Source organism: Pongo pygmaeus, chromosome 6 (genome assembly GCF_028885625.2).
Source record: "Pongo pygmaeus isolate AG05252 chromosome 6, NHGRI_mPonPyg2-v2.0_pri, whole genome shotgun sequence".
NCBI classification, from domain to species: domain Eukaryota; kingdom Metazoa; phylum Chordata; class Mammalia; order Primates; family Hominidae; genus Pongo; species Pongo pygmaeus.
Window position 1 is genome coordinate 11980661 of NC_072379.2, and position 20416 is coordinate 12001076.

Sequence of the window (20416 nt, forward strand, 5' to 3'; positions counted from 1 at the left end):
GAGATTGCACCACTCACTGTACTCCAGCCCGGGTGACACAACGAGACTCTGTCTCAAAAAAAAAAAAAAGTTGGGGGTGGTGAGGGGATGGGGGACAGCCTGGGACAGCCAAGCTGGGCAGGTGCCCTGTGGCCTGTCACCCTCTGTCTGGGGCTGTAGGAAACTGATTAAGGAGAAAGGGGAAAATACAGTTGGGAAAACAGGAAACAGGAAAGCTCTGTCCGGCCTCCTGGCTGCTGTATGTGTTGGAAGGAAAAATGTGGTATGGAGTGGGGGCTCCCCTGGGCCCTATCTGAAGAGACAGAGACCACGAGAGGACCAGGTTCACCCCAAACCAGAAGAATGCGCCCCAGGCTCAGGACCCTCTGGCGAGAAGTGCCCACATCCTGGGGACGGTCTTCTGCCTGCTGCTCTGGAACTGGAGTTTTCTGTTTTCCTGCTGGCCGTCCTGGTCCTATTCTTCCCTTTCCCCAGGGTATAGAGCAGAGTTCAGTCGGCTGACTGAGTTCAGACGGGGGGGCATGGGGGGCCGGTATGCTTCCCACCCCTTTCCCACGAAGCCAGGGCAGGCACGGAGGGTGAAGGCTTGGGGCTTCCAGGCTGGGATGAGCCCTGGCCCAGGCATCTCTCTGCTCCAAGCCTGTTGGTCCTGGCTGCATTTTTTTCCTTACTCTCTGTCGCCTTCTAGTGTCAGCTTGCCGCCACCACGCCTTGCCTTTGGTGCCAAGGCCTCCCCCAAAGTTTTTGCAACCGTTCCTCTCTGGGTTCCCTCCTTCACTCGCTGACTCATTCAACAAACATTTCAAAGTGGCCTACTTGGGTGATGCAGAGACAAGGAAGACGTGTCCTGGCCTCCAGAAGCTCAGAGCTTTGGGGATAGACATGTTAGCAAATACATCACTGGAAGAAGAGACTGGACCCTAAACACAGGCTCCCAGAGGACCCCAGAGACCGAAGTAGTCATGGCAGCTGCACATCAGGAAGGGTGCGTGGAGGAGGAGGTGGCTGAGCTGGGCCTTGGCCTGTGAGCTCACCTGAACACATGGAGGCAGAGAGGGCATGAGGGGCGCCAGCTGGGCTCGGGGTATTCGAATCAAGGGCAGTGATGGGAGATAAGGTGGGAGGGCGCCCTGGGAGGAGCCAAGGATGGCATGTGCCAGGTGGAGTCACTCAGAAGGCCTTCCAAGGCCTGTGAGCTGGTGGATGCGGCCTCAGGAGGCAGGTTCTGCATGGCAGGGAGTTCTGTCTCATTTATTCAGTACTGTGTCCTCAGAGCCAGCCACTCTGCTAGGGACATAGGAATTGTTCAATAAGTATTTGTGGAATGAGTGAATGGGTGTTCAGATTTGCATGTTAGAAATACTGGGAGTGGTCAGGCATGGTGGTTCATGCCTGGAATCCCAGTGCTTTGGGAGACCGAGGCAGGAGGATCGCTCTAGGCCAGGAGTGTGAGACCAGCCTGGGCAACATAGCAAGATCCCATCTCCACAAAAAATAATGGCCAGGTACAGTGGCTCATGCCTGTAATCCCAGCACTTTGGGAGGTCGAGGCGGGTGGATCACTTGAAGTCAGGAGTTTGAGACCAGCCTGGCCAACATGGTGAAACCTCATCTCTACTAAAAGTACAAAAAACTAGCTGGGCGTGGTGGTGCATGCCTGTAATCCCAGCTACTCAGGAGGCTGAAGCAGGAGAATTGCTTGAACCCAGGAGGCGAAGGTTGCAGTGAGCCGAGATTGCGCCACTGCACTCCAGCCTGGGTGACAGAGCGAGACTCTGTCTCAAAACAAAAACAAAAAATAAAAGCAAAAATTAACGGTGTAGTGGAGTGCACTTGTAGTCCCAGCTACTCAGGAGGCTGAGGCAGGAAGATCTCTTGAGACCAGGAGATCAAGGCTGCAGTGAGCCATAATGGTGCCACTGCACTCTAGCCTGAGCGACAGAGTAAGACCCTGTCGCAAAAAAAAAAAAAAAAGAAAAGAAAAGAAAAGAAAAAAGCAGGAGAGATTGGAGAAGGCAAGGAGGCAGGCTGGCCAGTGAGGAGGCCGGTAGGACCAGGTGCTGAGGTGGGGTGGGAAGGAAGCAATTGCAATGCAATGGCTGGGAGCAGCCTGGCTGTGGCGTGCAGAAGAAGGCAGTCAGGCTGGGCAGTGACAGAATGGGATGGGAGGTTGGGGGACGGAGCAGCCAGACAGCAGAGTCCCTAGGCCCAGTGCCATGCTCAGTGTGAGACAGGCTGAGTTGCAGGCCAACCTTCCGTCGTGTGTTTCATGCATCTCTAGCACAGGGCCAAGTCTGCTTCCCCATAGCCCAGCCCCTTGCCTGAGGCGCTTTGTTGAACAACTTGTTAGAAAGGGTTACAGAGATCACGAGGGCTTCTTTTGTGTGTGTGTGTGTGTGTGTGTGTATGTGTGAGATGGAGTTTCACTCTTATTACCCAGGCTGGAATGCAATGGCAGGATCTCGTCTCACTGCAACCTTTGCCTTCCAGGTTCAAGCGATTCTCCTGCCTCAGCCTCCAGAGTGGCTGGGATTACAGGCGCCCACCACCACGCCTGGCTAATTTTTTGTATTTTTAGTAGAGACGGGGTTTCACCAGGTTGGCCATTCTGGTCTCAAGTGATCCACTTGCCTCGACCCCCCAAAGGCCTGGGATTACAGGTGTGAGCCACCGTACCTGGCCAATCACCAGGGCTTCTGTGAACAGCTTCCGTGGATCGGAAACAGAGCCACTGGTCACGTGCCCCTTCTAGTTTTGGGGAAAAGAAGCTGGAACGGGGTCATGTCATGACACAGCCCCAGCTCTGGGGACTGGGCCAAGGACACCTATGTCATGGCCCACACAGAGGTGGGAGCAGGGGCCACCTCAGCCGCACCCTCATTGGAGGTGGACCAGGGTTCTTAACCGGTGGGATGCTAAAAGCCTTCAGAGTGAGTATGTGTGGATAGATCCAATGTTACAAGCCACACTGCAGGCATGCGCACATTCTTCTGGGAGGGTTCTCAGCCTTCATCAGATTCTCAGAGAAGACCTGATTCAAAACAAGCTTAAAACCCACCACTCTAAGAGAGAGAAATGACGGAGAAGAAGGGGAAGGAGGAGAGGGAGGCGAGAGACAAGAAAGAAGGGGAGGAGGAGGAGAAATTGTGTATTTCTTTAGATCTAATAAAAGAAAGAATTACAGGCCAGGCATGGTGGCTCATGCTTGTAATCTCAGCACTTTGGGAGGATTGCTTGAGCTCAGAAGTTCGAGACCAGCCTGGGCAACATGGTGAAACCCTGTCTTTACCAAAAAAATACAAAAATTAGCTGGGTATGGTGGTGCATACCTGTAGTCCCAACTATTAGGGAGGGCTGAGGTAGGAGGATTGCTTGAGCCCAGGCGGTCAAGGCTATAGTGAATGGAGATCATGCCACTTCACTCCAGCCTGGGCAACTGAGTGAGACCTGGTCTCCAAGTTTGTTTTTTTTTTTGAGATACAGTCTCGCTCTGACACCTAGGCTGGATTGCAGTGGTGTGATCTTAGCTCACTGCAATCTCCATCTCCCGGGTTCAAGCGATTCTCCTGCCTCAGCCTCCCAAGTAGCTGGGATTACAGGCATGCACCACCATGCCCAGCTAATTTTTGTATTTTTAGTAGAGACGGGGTTTCTCCATGTTGGTCAGGCTGGTCTTGAACTTCTGACCTGGTGATCTGCCCGCCTTGGCCTCCCAAAGTGCTGTGATTACAGGCCAGGAGCCACTGAGCCTGGCCCTCACATTTTTTTTAAATAAATAAATAAATAAAAAGGAAATTCACTCCTCTAAACCACTCTTTCCAGGCCCCCTGCTAGTCCCTAGCCAGAGGCAGGCACAGCGTTTTCCCTAAGTGGCCACCATTTGTTTCTTTCTCTTTTTTTTGAGACGGAGTCTTACTCTGTCACTCAGGCAGGAATGCAGTGGCTCGATCTCGGCTCACTGCAACGTTGCCTCCTGGGTTCAAGCGATTCTCCTGCCTCAGCCTCCTGAGTAGCTGGGATTACAGGTGCACGCCACCACACCCGGCTAATTTTTGCATTTTCCGTAGAAACGGGGTTTCACCATGTTGGTCAGACTGGTCTCGAACTCCTGACCTCAGGTGATCCATCCGCCTCAGCCTCCCAAAGTGCTGGGATTACAGGCGTGAGCCACCGCGCCCGGCTGTGGCCACCTTTTAAGTGCTCGCTCTATGGCAGTCACAGTCACCGAGCTGAGGACTGTCAGAGTATTTCATGCCTAACTCATCTCAGCTCTGTGTCACATGGCTGGGAGGCACAAGAGCCAGGATGCATGCCTGCCTGCTGCCTCAGGCTGTGTCCCAACCACTCTGCGACACCCCACCACGTTGTGAGGGTCCCCTGTGCCTATGTCCACCCTGTGTCTCCTCCCTCTACCCCGTCCCCACCCACTGCTGAAGGTAGCCTGGGTGTGTGGGCTCAGGCAGCCCACCCCGTGCCTCCAGGCTGGAAGGAAGGTCTCTTTGGGTCCCTGTTTTAGCCTCAAGCTCAGAGGCAGGGGGATAGACACACTGGCTCCTGGATGCCAGCTCTTCTCTCTGGGGTCCCAAGGAACAGTCTGAGCCTTTCGCCTTCCTCGAAGGAAGACCCCAGCCCCGCTGCCCTCCTGAATCTCCCGGGGTGCCCACATACACAGAGGCCTGGTCTCACCACCTGCCATCCGGGCACCAAGGGTTTTATTCGAGTCCAATTTTTATCCGCACCCGCGGAGAAAGAGGGAGGGGGGACATAGAGAAAGTGGGGAACCCGGACCAGACCCCAGACCCCTCCCCCCACTGGAGCCCGGGGCATCTGCCTGGTTGGGCCAAGGAAGACTTTGTGAGATCCCTGAGGGCCCCAGGAGGAGGGGGCTGGGAGCAGCAGAAGAGGACTGGGGGCCACCGCTTCCTCCATCGACGCCCCAGGCCAGGGCCCTCAGTCTCTTTCCTCCCCTCCCTTCTGAGGGCTGTAGCCTCCGTCTCTGCAGAGGCTCGGCTGGCCATGACCCCATCAGACCCCAAGACTCCCTTGGCAGGTCCAAAGCACATGTTATCCTATGCCTGTGACTGCCATCCAGCCCACGTCCCAGACCACAGGCACACGCTGCCCTCCTCTTGGGTGGGGCTGGGGGCACTGCTGACATGTCACCTGCTCCCTCCCCGGGGACCCGTCTCCACTCCCCGGGGGCTGCTCAGTCAGTGAATGACTTTGCTTTTTCTCTTTCCTACAGATTCCACCTCCCATCTACCCCTTTCCTCTCCCACCTCTTGACCTGAACCCCTTTTGACCTCAGGGTCAAATGTACCTGAGGTCTGTACCCCCCACCTCTTGTCATGCAGAAGTCATGGCTGGTAGGACCTGGCCCAGGGCATGGGGTGAGGAGAGCCTGGCCTGGAGAGGTCAGACCAAGAGTGAAGTGCCTAGCTCCCCAGCTGGGATTTTGGAGGCCACCCGTCTGGGCACTCCTGGGTCAGTGGAGGAGCTTGGGGGAGGCTGTGGGGCCAGCCACCAGCCCTCAGCCAGGGTCTTCCTGCAGCCAGCTCAAAAGGACGCAGCTCCCCAGCTTGGATGGGAGTGCACCAAGGGTTAGGCTGTTCTTTCTGTCTAGCTCCGATCCCACGTGCTGTACCACCTTCTCGTCTGCCCAGTGATAAGAGAGGAGTGGAGGGAGCTGTGCAGTGGGGAAGAGGGGCTCCCAGGGCTGGCACCTTGCAAGGTGTCCCTGGCTGCACTGAGCTAAGGTGAAGTGACAGAGAAGATCGTGGACTCTGGTACCATCCACCGGCAGCAGTCCCAAGCCTGGTGAGTTGGCATTAGCAGGAAGGTGGGTGGGGAGATCCCTGTGTTCATAACAGCTCTTTGTTCCCCGGGCACAGTGGATGGACAGGAGGTGGGAGAGGACACCCTTAGAAGCAGCACATCTGGCTTCTCCTTGTCCACCGGGTGCCCACCCTCAAAGTCTTCCCCGGTCCCATCTGCCCGTGCACTGGCCCTGAGACCTCTTTGTAGCCTTGGGGGCAAGGAGGTACAGCCCCCCTCCCCGCCGGGGTCCTGGGGCCCGCCCCTCGCCTCTCCCAGTGCCAGGGGGGCACCAAGCTGAGTCTGTCTGGGCTCAGAAGCCCCCGCTCTCAGAGCTGCTCCGGCTGTGGTAGCTGGGACTGGGGGTCCTCGAGGGGCTGTGTGTCCGGCTGCGGGTCCCATGACTGCGACTGCTGTAGCTCCCATGGCTGTGGCCGGGGCTGGGGCTGCGGCTGTGGCTCCGGGTGGAGTAGTCGCTGCTCAAGCAGCTGGAGGAGGAAGAGGGGCTGGGCCGGTAGTATGGAATAGGACGCTTGCGTGCGCTGCCGGGAAGGAAAAGCTGATTACAGGCCATCCCAGGCCCCGAGCCCCATCCCGGCAGCGGCCAGGGCTTCCTGCCTCAGTTTCCCCTGAGCCCTGGCCTTAAAGACACCTGCCTTCTCCAAATGGAATCTGACGGTCATTGGTTACTTGTAAATTCCATGTTGATCGTTTTGCTTTTCTTCACCTATCTGCAGGGAAAGGAGACCATGTCTCTGGCTGATCCGAACACCTGCTAATAAATACTTGTTGAGGCTGGGCGCGGTGGCTCACACCTGTAATCCCAGCGCTTTGGGAGGCTGAGGCGGGCGGATCACTTGAGGTCAGAAGTTTGAGACCAGCCTGGCCAACATAATAAAACCCTGTCTCTACTAAAAATACAAACATTTGCCGGGCATGGTGGTGTGCACCTGTAATCCCAGCTACTTGGGAGGCTGAGGTGGGAGGATCACTTGAACCCCAGAGGCAGAGACTGCAGTGAGTGGAGATTGCACCACTGCACTCCAGCCTGGGTGACAGAGCGAGACTCCATCTCAAAAAAAAAACTTGTTGAATGAATGAAACTTGCAAATGTGGACAGCTCCCATCACCCAAGCTGGCGTGTGTCTGTGACTACGTCCCAGCCCTGCCTCTCTGTTTGCCTGTCCCCTCTGCAGTCAAGGAGTTTGTTGTTTTCAGGTCACTCGAAAGGAACAAGGAGGGGAGTCCTGGCCGCTGCTCCCCATGCCCACGGTCCGGTCCAGTCCCGCCGGCCCCACTCCTCACTCAGCTACCTCCCGCTGGCCCAGAGTTAGTTGGAAGCCAGGAGGCTATGACCCAGAGAAGAGAAAAGAGAGGTTAAGGGGCAACACTGCCCCGTCGCAGGGTTAATTCTGAGGAAGAAAACAGGTGTACGTTAGTGGAGGAGGAGGCAGCCTGGGAGAGGGGCTGAGTGGGTGCCAGGTGGAAGGTGTGAGAGCCTGGTCTACAGGCAGGGTGTGTGACCTGTCTAGGGGCGTCCCCAGCCTGGTGAGTTGGCATCAGAAGGAAGGGGGGACTCAGGAAGATCCCTGGGTTCGAAATGGCTCTTTGTTCCTTGGGCACGGTGGCTGGACAGGAGGTGGGAGAGGACATCCGTTAGAAGTAGGACAATCTGGTCGGGCGCGGGGGCTCACGCCTATAATCCTAGCACTTTGGGAGGCCAAGGCAGGTGGATCACCTGAGGTCAGGAGTTTGAGACCAGCCTGACTAACATGGTGAAACCCCGTCTCTACTAAACATACAAAAAAAATTAGCTGGGCGTGGTGGCGGGTGCCTGTAATCCCAGCTACTTGGGAGGCTGAGGCAGGAGAATCGCTTAAACCTGGGAGGTGGAGGTTGTGGTGAGCCGAGATCGCACCATTGCACTCCAGCCTGGATGACAAGAGCGAAGCTCAGTCTTAAAAAAAAAAAAAGAAGTAGCACAATCTGGCTTCTCCTTCAAGGCAGTCTGGCTTTGAGCTCTGGGGCAATGCCCACCCCGTGCTTCTTGGTTACCTGGATCACCAAGGACTAGGAGGGACTAGTTTGAGAATCATACCATGTTAGAACTGAAAAGATGCTCATGAAACCCTGGTTATTGTACAGATGTGGCAACCGAGGCCCAGAGAGGCACACCGATCTCCCAAGGCTGCCCAGCAAGGCAGTGGCAGAGTTGGGCTCAGAACTTTTTGCCTGTGTTCCCCCCAACCCCCTGCCAGGGTAATCTAGGGCTTCAGGGTGATTTCCACAAAGGCAGACCATAATGTCACCCGGAGACCCAGGCCCAGACACTTCCAGTGCTAGCAGAGAAACTGATCATGGCTTCACCAGCTACGCCCTGGGCACAGCGCCACAGCTGTGTAGGGCAAGGGGGTGTGGCTGGCTCCTCTGACAGCTGCCCCAGAGACCAGACTGCTGTGCCCCCTCCTCCAAATTCCCCAGGTTAGTGAGAAAGAGAGAGGCAGACAGACGGACAGCTGACCAGGGCCAGACCAGCTCACTTGGGCATCTCCCAGGCAGCCTGTGCAGAGGGGTCCGCCTGGCCCCCAGGCTGACCACAGGCCACTCAGCAGGCTGGACCTTGAGATGAAGGAGAAAAGGAGACATCATTGTCCGGAGACGGATGCAGGAGGGGATCCGGAGGGATGGCGGGACTCTTGTAGAGCTGAATTCCATGCCGGCTGCGGCCCACCCAGACCCAAGTACAGAGCCCCCTCCCCTTCATGGGCCCTCAGGCCCCCACCGGGACCCTTCCTTCTGCGAGGCCTCCTGCACCTGTCTCTCTGATAACCCCCAGCACCTCCAGTTCTAGCCCCCTCCTCCCCTGGCCCCCTACCCTGGCAGAACCCACTCATTGTCCTTTAGCCCCCCCACCCCCATCCCCGTGCCAGGTTCAGTGGATCCTCAGAGAAGGTCCCCGGGCCGAGGTCTCTGTCCCTGATCCGGGTCAGCGGCCCCAGCCCTGCGCCACCGGCCCCCCCAAGACTCTCCATACCTGGTGATGCGCCGCGGCTCCATGAAGCTTGGCGAGTCCCGGCGCCGCTTGCGGATGGGCGAGTAGCTGCGGGAGCGGCGCCGGGCGCGGGCGGCCTCGGCCTCAGAGTGCCTTGCGCGGCCCTCGCCGTCCTTGTCCCTGCGAGGCCGGCCCGAGGTAAGTGAGCGACGCGGCCCGGCCGCTCCACCCCGCCGCCCGCCCCGTCGGCCCGGTGCGGGCGAGCACTCACCGGCTGAGGGGCTTCTTGGGGGACGGCGAGCGGCTGGGGCTGCGGGGCCGCTTCTCCGCAGAGCGCGAGCGCGATTTGGAGGGCGAGCGGCTGGAGCTCCAGGAGCGGGGGTGCGGGCCGGGGCTGCGCGACGAGCTCTTCCCTTCCGGGCCGCCGCGCCGGCCGTGCGCGCCCGGGGACGGAGAGGTGCTGGCGGGCCGCGCGCGCGGGGGCCGCTCCTTGGCCCTGGAGGAGGGAGACGGCGCGGGATGGGGCTCAGCGACCCGGGAAGGGGGCTGGGGGCGGGGCTTAGGGCGGAGGGGCGGGGTCCGTGTAATTTGTGGTCAGTTTGTGCGGAGTGCGCAGCGAACGCGGAGCCTAGTGACGGGCAAGGGTCAGTTCAAGGGGAGCCCCGTGAGGGGGCGTGTTGGGGGAGATCAGTGGAGGAGATCGTTCTGTAGGATGGGGGGAGACTGATCAGTACGCGGGGAGCCTCATGGGAGGAGAGGGGTTCCCTGGGGGCAGTCACCAGTAAGGGGAGACGGATCAGTTGTGGGGAGGGGTCAGGATAACCGGGGGTAGCTCAGGGTGGGGAGGGAGCTCCCTGGGGGGTTGGCATCAGTGGCGGGAGAACGCCGTCGGGGAGCTGGGATCAGTGTGGGGAGGGAAACTCCTTGGAGTTTGGAGGTCAGTGGAGGGAGGGTAACTCCCGAGGGAGAGTTGGGGTCCTCGAGGGAGGGAGCCCTGTGAGAGGGGACTTGAGATCAGTGTGCGGGGGAAATCCATGGGAGGATCCATGGGGTCCATAGGGGTTTGGGGTCCGTGGAGAGGGAGGAGAGCTCCGTGGGGGGTTGAGATCCGTTGGGGGGTAGTTCAGTGGGGAGTGGTTGGGATCCGTGGGGCGTAGATCAGTGGGGAGGGTGGGATCCGTGGAGGGTAGCTCATGGGGGGGTGGAATCCGTGGGGGTAGCTCCGTGGGTGGGGGGGTTGGGATCCCTGGGGGATAGCTCAGCGCGGGGAGGGATCCCGTGGGCGGGGATCCGCCAGTGGAGGGGAGCCCTGTGCGGGGTCGGGGTGGGAGTCCAGCTCCGGGTCCAGCACGCTCACCGTTTCCCGTGTCCGCCGTGGCCTCGCTCAGAGCCGGGCTCGGGCCCGGGGCCGGGGGCGCCGCCGCCGCCGCTGCCGGAGTCGCTGCTGGAGCGGGCCCTGCTGAGCGAGCGCGACGAGCCCCGGGGGGGCGCGGGCCGGGGGCGCCGGCGACCCCTGCGGCGGGGCACGGACGCCGAGGACCGCGAGCGCCGACGCCTACGCCGCCGCCGCCGCCGCCTGCCCGCCCCGCCCGCCGCGCGGCCTCCGCGACCTTGGGACGACGGCGCAGAGCGCGGGCTCGGGCTCTCCTTCCCCCGCGCGGGCGGCGTGGGTGCGGCGGCCGCCGCCTTGTCACGGGCCCTGGGCGAGGGCGAGCTGGGCTTCTGACGGGGAGAGAGGCAGACAGGGCACGGAGGGGGGAGAGGGAGACGAGAGAGACAGAGACAGAGAGAGGAGAGAGGAGACAGACAGAGAGACGGGAGAGAGAGGGAGACAGAGAGAGACAGAGAGAAAGAAAGAGAGACAGAGACAGAGAGAAAGAGGAAAGAGGGAGAGACAGAGACAGAAAGAGAGGGAGAGACAGAGAAAGAGACAGAGAGAGACAGAGAGACAGAAAGAGCGAGAGACAGAGAAAGAGAGAAAGAGACGGAGAGAGAGAATGAAGAGAGACAGGACAGAGGGAGAGGGAGAGGAGAGAGAGAGAAGAAAGAAAGAGGGAGAGAGGGAGGAGGCAGAGAAGAGAAAGAGGAAGAGAGAAAAAGCAGGAGAGAGACAGAGTGAGAGGGAGAGAGATGAGAAAGAGAGGGCGAAAGAGCGAGGGAGAGAGAGGAGAGAGCAAGAGAGGAGAGAGGAGAAGGAAAAAAGGGGGGAAGAGAGAAGGGGACAGAGACAGTGAGAAGAGACAGAGGAGAGACGGGGGGGGAGAGAAGAGAGAGAGAGGGAGAGAGAAAGACAGCGAAGAGAGAGAAGGATGGAAGCCAGGGAGAAGTTCGAGAAACAGAAAAAATCCAGACAGGCAGGGGACAAGAGTGGGGACAGAGAGAGGACAGAGCAAGAGGAGCGAGAAGTTGGGGTGAGAGAGCGGGCGGGTGGGGTGGGGGGAGAGAAGGAGAGAGGGCTTTCACCGGGCCCGAGCCGGGGGCTGCCAGTCCCGGAGCATCGCACACACGGTTCCCCGCGCCTGCCCTGCCTCTGCCTCTCCTGGGTGTCCACCTTCTGGCCTCAACAGTGCAGCTCATGCAGGGTTCTTGGCATGCAAAACACAAGAGGGACGGAGCGGTGGGGGGCGGGGGCCAAAGGGGGAGGGGCTCCAGGACAGGCATCGGGGCTGGCATTGCCCCCCGATGGGACGGACGATTCCCGGCAGAGAGAAGAGAGAGCGGCACCGGGAGCGGGGCCAGGGCCAGCCCACCAGGCCGGACCCCCAGCGCCTGGGGGTGGGCGAGGGGATGGAGGGGGTGGGGGCGTCACACAGCACACAGATGGGGGAAGGGGCGAGGGGGACAACTGAACTCAAAACTGAACCGAAGAAAGGGAGGAAAAACAGAAATAAAAAAACAAAATCCACAAATGTCATTAGATACCAAAAATCAAAAACAATATCTGATCCTGGGGAACCTGACATTTTTCTGTTAATATTTTTCTTTGTTTTCCGGCCCTGCAGAGAGCTTTGGAGCTGTCAGTAGCACCCGACTGTCTTTCTGTTTCTCTCTTTTCTTTTTCTTTTTCTTTTTTTTTTTTTTTTTAAGTTCTGATTTTTAAGTCCCTCTTGGTTAACGTCCACTTACCAATAAAGTGGCACTTCCTCCTTTAGTAGGTAAGGTGTGTAAGAGAAGGGAAAAGTGTGGTAGTATAAGTTCATCATTAGATTCACAAAAATGCAAGAGAGAGATAGAGAGAGAGAGAGAAACGCAACCACCCCATTCTAGGCCTGAGAAGAGGCCACGCCGCCTCTGGAGGAAGGGCTGGCAGCGCCCGGCTCCTGAGTGGGCAACTCTTAGGTGACCGCTGGATAGAGATGGCAAATGTTTTTCCAAAAGTGGAGTTAGGACACAAGGATTGGGACACAGAAAACCAGGAAGGGCATCTGGCACCATCAAAAGGGCCCTGGCTGGGATTCAGGAGTCTGAGAGCCTGCCTCTATCTCACCGAGCGACCCTGGCCACGTCACTTCCCCAGTCTGGGCCTCAGTTTCCCCATCCACAAAATGAGAGGGTTGGCTTTTGCTTCCTGATGTCCCTTCCGGGGCAAAGATTCCAGGGTTCTCTGCATGCCCCCTGCCCACCCTCCCTGTCTTCCTCCCTACACAGAGCTGATCCCTCCTCCTGTCCTTGGCCCTCCATCTAGTAGCGGTTGACTGTCCTTGTCTGTTTATAGGTCTGTTCCTCCCCGAAAATCCTCTGATCACCATTAGCAACTTGACTTTTAGCACCTCCAGGGCAGATGTGGTATCTGATTCACCTCTGTAACCTCACTTTTTATCACCGAACTTCGCGCCTAGTAAAACTTTGATTCTGTTTGCTAAGGAAGGAAGAGAGTCCTAGAAGCCAGGTGGTTCCTGGACCAAGCTCTTTTGGCAGGCTGTTTCTTTTTTCTTTCTTTTTGAGAAGGCGTCTCACTCTGTCTCTCCGGCTGGAGTGCACTGGCGTGATCTGGGCTCACTGCAACCTCTGCCTCCCGAGTTCAAGCAATTCTCCTTCCTCAGCCTCCCGAATAGCTGGAACTACAGGCGTCTGTCACCACATCTGGCTAATTTTTGTATTTTTAGGAGAGATGGGGTTTCACCGTGTTGGCCAGGCTGGTGCTGGTCTCGAACTCCTGACCTCAAGTGATCCTCTGGCCTCAGCCTCCCAAAGTGCTGGGATTACAGGCGTGAGCCACCGAGCTCGGCCACTGGCAGACTGTTTGGATGAGAAGACAAAAGATGCTGCCACCTCTCAGGGCACCTTGCTGCTAGGGACTGGAAGGAGCACAGTTTCCTTGGCATGGCCCTGGGTGTTTCCTGCAGAGGGCAAGGTGGTGTCCACGCCTTTCCCTGCAGGGCTGGAGCTGAGCTGAACATGGAGGTAGACCCAGGGGGTCAACCTCACTGGTGGAAAGGCACAGACGGCTCCTGATTGGTGCCTGAAGCAGCCAGTGAACACGAGCCATGGCTGCCCAAAGCCAATCAGGCCATGAAGACCTCTCCTGGGAGAGCTTAATGTCTCCATTTGGGGCACAGACAGGCGTAAGTGGGCACGATGGATATTTCCTGGTATTGGGGTGCCCCTCTGAGCACCCCTGACTCTCCTGATCACAAACTCACCCCTCACCCTAGGCTAGGAGAGTTGGAGGCTGGATTGGCCCCTCTTTCATTTTTATTTTTTTATTATTTTTGAGACAGAGTCTCGCTCTGCTGCCCAGGCTGGAGTGCAGTGGCACGATCTCAGCTCACTGCAACCTCTGCTTCCCAGGTTCAAGCGATTCTCCTGCTTCAGCCTCCCAAGTAGGTGGGATTACAGGTGCCCGCCACCATGCCTGGCTAATTTTTATATTTTTAGTAGAGACAGGGTTTCACCATGTTGGCCAGGCTGGTCTTGAGCCCCTGACCTCAGGTGATCCACCTGCCTCGGCCTCCCAAAGTGCCGGGATTACAGGTGTGAGCCATCGCGCCCGGCCTTGGGTTGGCCCCTCTGAGATGGCAGTTGTATTCTCAACAGGAGACCATCAGCTCCCCTAACACATACTCCCCCCACACCAGGAGGCACCCAGGCAGCAAGTGCCCCAGCACTTTCAAGCGCCCCCAGCCCACCATTCTTTTCCCTCAACAGGAGGCAAATGAGAACGTCTCTGGGATTTTCATATTTGCAGTTTCTGTCCTATACCCTGGGTCGTCAAAGAGTGCAAAGTGAACACATATGAGGTGGGGGAAGCTTGGGAGCCAATTCACAGTAGTGCATAACTCAAGCTGACGCTGGTCTCCTTCTTTAAGAAATCTTTGCTTGCTACTTTGGTTAGGGCAGGCAGCGCAGCAGGGCAGAGAACGGAACTTAGGAATCAGCCCGGCTGTGAACCCTGGCTCCGACTCTTGAGTTTGGACCTGAGCCAGCTACTTCTTCTTTTTCTTTTCTTTCTTTTTTTTTTTGGTTGTTGTTTATTTGTTTTGAGACAGAGTCTCACTCTATTGCCCAGGCTGGAGTGCAATGGCGTGATCTTGGCTCACTGTAACCTCCACATCCCAGGTTCAAGTGATTCTCCTGCCTCAGCCTCCTGAGTAGCTGGGATTACAGGCATGCGCCACCATGTCAGGCTAATTTTTTTTGTATTTTTAGTGGAGATGGGGTTTCACCAGGTTGGCCAGGCTGGTCTCGAATTCCTGGCCTCAAGCGATCCACCTGCCTTGGCCTCCTAAAGTGCTGGAATTACAGGCATGAGCCACCACGCCTGGCCTGAGCCAGCTGCTTCTGACTTAAAGAAAGGAGCCAACAGTAGGCGAGGAAGACTACGGGCCATGATGTGTCCTTCCCACAGATACTGCAGAGCCCTCCTGACTTCCCGCTACATTATGCTGAGAGTGGGATGGGAGTGTTAGGAGCAAAAAGGGTCTAGGTTGCATGGCTGTTCACCCCCATCATGGTCCTGTCCCCTACCATCAAGGTCCAAGCCCCCAGGTCCAATCCCCTGTGCTGATCCAGATCCTTCCTGCCTGCTATTTTTGAAGACCAAGTTCTTCCCTACTTCCTTCTCATCTCCTCCAAGTCACGAGCCTGCCATGGCCCAAGATGATAGTCACTAGAAAAGTGGAACACCCTGGAATCGGCCCTGGTGTGAGTTTGTTGTGAGACCTTAAGGCAGTCACTTGACGGTGGGGAGCCTCAGTTTCCCCATTGGTAAAATGGGGATAAGTGGAGTCTTTGCTGGGTCAGCCTATATTGGGGTTGGGAGACTTTTCAGAGTACAACCAACTCATGGTCCCTTCACAGGGTCAGAGCAGTGCAGGAAGGACTGGGGGACCCTATGGGGTGTCCACCAAGTACCAAGATGGCAGAGGATGGGAGGAAGGCACCTCTCATGTCCTTCTCCACCCATCCCTCCAGAAGTCCTCAGGAAGGGGTCACCATGCGCTTGCCAGAGTCTGAGCCTCGTCCTCAGCTTGGCTGGGTCTCATGCTTCCTGGGAAGATCCAAGGCCAAGCACTATGGGATTTCATAGGATGCTCAGAGACCTCCGAACCTCTCCTCCAGGAAGCTGCTTTTTGTGCCTTGGTGCCTCTTGCAGGGATCTCCTCTCCCCACCTCCCACACACAGCCTGGCTAATGCCTATTGGCATCCCTACCCTCAGCTCCAGGGCGCCTTTTCCCCGCTTTATCATGTCCGCTCCTCTATGATCCCATAGAACCTGGGTCCTTCCTTCCGTATGGACTCTGCCAGGTTGTGCTAGCCAGGGGGCTGCCGTGGTGAGCAGGAGTTTCCCACTCACATTTCAGCTTTTCCCCTCTCATCATGCTCAGTGGTCTTCGTCCATCCTCCATCCTGGGAGGCCCAGGTCTGCCTGCCTCTCTCCTGGCATGGACATCCAGATGGGGCCTGGCACAGAGGAGGTGCTGGGCACATGTCTGCTTAGTGTGTGTGGGAACGAATGAATGAGTGAGTGAGTGAATGAGGGACCTCGCCTGCTTCTGAGCCCTGTTCCCAGAAGCCCCTCCTCTCCTTTTTACCACTTGCTACCTGACATGTTTTCTTTTGCTTGTGTAATATACATATATTTTTTTGAGATGGGGTCTGGCTCTGCTGCCCAGACTGGAGTGCAATGGTGCAATCATAGCTCACTGCAGCCTCCAACTCCTGAGCTCAAGTGATTCCCCCACCTCAGCCTCCTCAGTAGCTGGGTCTACAGGTACACATCACCATGCCTGGCTATTTATTTTATTGTATTTTTAGTAGAGATGGGGTCTTGCTATGTTGCTCAGGCTGGTCTCAAACTCCTGGCCTCAAGTGATCCTCCTGCCTCAGCCTCCTAAAGCATTGGGATTACAGGCATGAGCCACTGCACCCCACATTTGGGTAAGAAATTTCTGAGGGTCAAGTGGAAAAGATGGTGGAAGGGAGTAGCAAGGGGCAGTGTGTTCACCTGGTCCTGGTACTCTGAAGGACAAGAACAGGTAAACACCTGAGATGCTTTACTCTTGCTTCCTTTGAGGACTTAGATGACCACCCAACTCGTGGGTCCCTGGTCATATCAGAAACTCCTCAAAGACGGACCCTCCCCTTCCTCATCGGGCTTCAACAGAGTTTCTCCTGTCAGATCACCAGCACTTTCCTTCTTCTCTTTTCTTTTTCTTTTTTTTTTTTTTTTGAGGGAGCAGGGACTGAGTCTCGCTCTGTTGCCCAGGCTGGAGTGCAGTGGTGCAATCATGGTTCACTGTAGCCTCAAACTCCTGGGCTCAAGCGATACCCCTGCCTTAGCCTCCTGAGTAGCTGGGACTACAGGTGGTACCACCTCGCCTACCTTGCCCTTTCTCCCTTTTCAAAGAGCCACTTGCTGTCTGCCCTCCTGGCACCACCCAGTGTTGAGGAGGATGCTCTGAGTGGGTGAGCTCCCTGACACCTGCCCCCAGGATAAACATGGGGTGGGGTAGGGATGGGTGGCTGGGCCTTCTCTTTTCAAAGCTGAAGATGGAAGCCCGTGGAGGCCTCATAATGGTTGGAATGCTGAATGTCTTTTTTTTTTTTTTGAGACTGAGTCTTATTCTGTCACCCATGCTGGAGTGCAGTGGCACGATCTAGGCTCACTGCAGCCTCTGCCTCCCGGGTTCAAGCGATCCTCCTGCGTCAGCCTCCCAAGTAGCTGGGAGTACAGGCATGTACCACCATACCCGGCTAATTTTTGTATTTTTAGTAGAGACGGGGTTTTGCCATGTTGGCCAGGCTGATCTCAAACTCCAGACCTCAAGTGATCCGCCCACCTCGGCCTCCCAGAGTGCTGAGATTACAGGTGTGAGCCACCACACCTGGCCAGAATGCCAAATTTCTGTAGCTGCTCCCAGGTGGGAAAGGAAACAGTTTAAAGGGCAGGGGTGTGGAGGTGGGGTCCCCTAGGGTCCACCTCTGACTCTAGTACCCTCAGTGTGGCTGGATGAGCCCTGGGCTGGGAGTCACAAGTCCCAGGACCTAGTCCTGGTTCTGCTGCTGCACCCTGTGGGCCCCTAGTCCCTGCTGGCTGTTCTTTTGGGATTGTTCTGCTCTGAGGGTTCACATTAAGCTGCTCAAATTCAGAAGATGGAAGGATGCTGAGGGTAGAAGGAGCCCCTGTCTGGGTTGGATCATGCACCAGGCAGCGGGCAGGTAAATTACCTGTAAATTACCTCACAGAGACTTTGCTAAGTAGGCCCTCTAGGTCTCAAACCTGCTCCTGGCCAGCTCACTGCCCTGCCCACTGCCACCCCAAATGAATCTACTATCGCACCCAATAGATGGAAGCTGGAGGCTCAGTCCTGGTGCCCATTGCTCCTCCAGAGCCCTGCAGCTCCCACCCCAAAGCTCTGTCCTGCAGCCAGGGAAGGACTCGAGGAAGCCCAGAGTTCCGTTTGGCCCAGTAGGCCCCCGAGGATGGGATGGGGCTTTTCCCTTGTGCCTGACCTTGGCCAGAACTTCCTCCAGGATCTGAAGGCCAGGAGGCCCCGCACTGCCTCCTCTGTCACTGCCTATTGCCCGAAAGGGCCCTGAAGGCCAGCAGGGTGACCAAAGTCCCAGGGGCTGGCAGGGATGAAGGGTGAGGAGGGGCTTCGCAGCTACTCCAGACAACAGAAATCAAATTGGCTTCACTGCAGCATACAGTTCAGGAAAGAAACACAAACTTGGAATGCTAAACCACACAGAAATGCATTCGGACAACAGAATGAGAAAGAAGGTGTGAAGGAGGATTTAGGGGTGGAAGTCAGGGATGGAGAGGAAGAAGGAGGGAACAAGGAAGGTGGAGAAGGAGGGGAGATGGGCTAGAAAAGTTGGTTGGGGAAAGTCAAGAAAACCAAATGACAAACCAGGAAACATAGCTTTGTAGCTCATTTGAAGAAAGTGCAAGTTACAAATGAGTAGTCACTAAAATAAAGAAAAGGGAGGAAGATGAAACCAACCAGGGCAAGATCGAGAGAAAGAGAGAGAAAGAAAACCACATTCAAACCAAGCAAAGTGGCAGGGCTTATCTGGAGATGGGAGCGAGAGCGCACAGCGGAGCTGGGATACCTACCTTCTCAGTGGTCAGGGACAGGAATGCAATAATAAAAAAGAAAAGAAGGTCTCCGCATTGGGAATGCAGAATGGGGGAAAGACAGTGACCCTAGACTGTGCTCCCCCTCTGAGCCAGTAGATGGGTGGCCAACGTGGCTTTTATCTCATCCCAGGAATGGGAGGGGGCTCTTGCCCGGCCATTTCTGTTTGCTTTTTTTTTTCTCCTTTTTAAACAATGGGTTCCACTAGCCAAGCTTTCTTTACTGTTCAAACAACAGAAAACCTCCACAGAGCATGCAGGAAGCAGCTGATGGAAGAGAACCACAGGGTGGGCTACAGAGGGGCTGGCAGCATGGGAGAGAGGCCCATGCCGGGGGAGAGAGATGGAGAAGAAGAGAGAGAGACAGGAGGCAGACAGACAGACAGACAGACGAACAGACAAAGTCAGGCAGAGAGAGAAATGAGAAGAGAAGGAGAAAGAGAAACAGAAAGACAGAAACAATGACAGAAGCAAACCGAAACAGAGAGGCAGGAAGAGAGAAAGGTGCCCCCAGACAGAAAGAGGAGACAAGCGCTGTTTAAATAAGGCCAATCGGACTGGACAGATGGGTGAAGGGAAAACGCACATTTAAAAGGGAAGGCAACCGCAGAGCCGATCTGGAGGAGTGATCCTGCCTCAGATCAGTCCCACTCCTTTCCCTCTGGCTTTGGCATCATTTTAGCAAAATTCATCCCTTTTGCCTTTTTCTGTTCCTGGATAAGGCGGGTCAGGGGGTGCCTTGGCACCTCTTCTTGGGGGTCACCCGAGGCTGCCTATTACATGATAAAATTTGGACCACAGGGAGAAGCCAGAGAGAGCCCGGAGGCCATGATTCTGAGCCTTCTCTGCCACCCTCACCTAAGGGTGTCACCTTCCAGGCAGCCCCTGACACTGTAGGGTTTTTTGTTTTTTGGGTTTTTTTTTTTGAGGTGGAGTCTTGCTCTGTCACCCAGGCTGGAGTGCAGTGGTGTGATCTCAACTTACTGCAAACTCTACCTCCTGGGTTCAAGTGATTCTCCTGACTCAGCCTCCCGAGTAGCTGGGACTACAGACAGGATGATAGCTCACTGTAGCCTCCAACTCCTGGGCTCAAGTGATCCTCCCACCTCAGCCTTCCAAGTAGCTGGTATTATAGGCATGCACCATCACACCTGGCTAATTAAAAAAAAATTTTTTTTTGTAGAGATAGTGGTCTTGCTATGTTGCCCAGGCTGATTTCAATCTCCTGGTCTCAAGCGATCTTCCTGCCTCGCCCTTGCAAAGTACTGGGATTACTGGCATGAGTCACTGTGCCTGCCCCATCCCCTGAAACTTCTAATGCTAGAGACTTCTAAGGTGAGCAGGTGGCCCCTGGGACAGGAATGCCATAATAAAAAAGAAAAGACGGCAAACTCTGTACACTCTTTCTGGGCCTTGGGAGGGTGAGCCTAGCACCAGGCTGTGCTGGTAGGGGCTGGAGGGAGGCCAGTGAAGGCACCAGGTAAGACTGGACAGGAGGGCTTGTCCCAGGAGGTCTCCTGATCAGTATCTTCCTCTTTCATCCTACATTGTGTGACCTTGAGTGACTCTCTTCCCTCTCCGTGCCTCGATATTTATTTCCCCACATGTATGAACTGTGAGGGTTTAGGGTTCCCTGAGTCACAGAAGCAACACTCATATGAGTTTCTGTAATGTGGGGGCCACCTGCACCCGGGTCTCTCAGTGTAGGCAGACCTCGGTCTAAGGACATGAGAGAGCAGGAAGCTGATTTTTGGAGGGGTCTGATGGGGGAAAGCAGGAGCTGAGACAACCAGCATCCACCTCCCAAATCCTCCTTCTGCTCAGGGCTCCTGGACTGTGCTTTCCATTTTCCACCCTCTGCACAGCTTAGCTGGAGTCTAGAGGTCAGAGTCAGAGGGCTGGAGTCTATTTTTTGTTGTTGTTGTTGTTTGTTTTGAGACAGGGTCTTGCTCTTTTGCCCAAGCTGGAGTGCAGTGGCGCAATCATGGCTCACTGCAGCCTCAAACTCCTGGGTTCAAGCAATCCT

General features: G+C 56.2%; 1 protein-coding gene across 1 annotated transcript in view; it reads right to left on the minus strand.

Moving 5' to 3' along the window:
* Positions 1-4695: 4695 nt before the first annotated feature.
* Positions 4696-20416, minus strand: part of SRRM3 (serine/arginine repetitive matrix 3) — an 84734-nt gene continuing 69013 nt past the window's right edge. The window contains exons 12-15 of the mRNA XM_054496554.2: positions 10164-10528; positions 9078-9302; positions 8849-8986; positions 4696-6356 (exon numbers count right to left, since the gene is read on the minus strand). Of these exons, the coding sequence (XP_054352529.1) occupies positions 6128-6356; positions 8849-8986; positions 9078-9302; positions 10164-10528 (957 nt within the window). The 3' untranslated portion in view covers positions 4696-6127. The remainder of the gene's footprint in view (positions 6357-8848; positions 8987-9077; positions 9303-10163; positions 10529-20416) is intronic.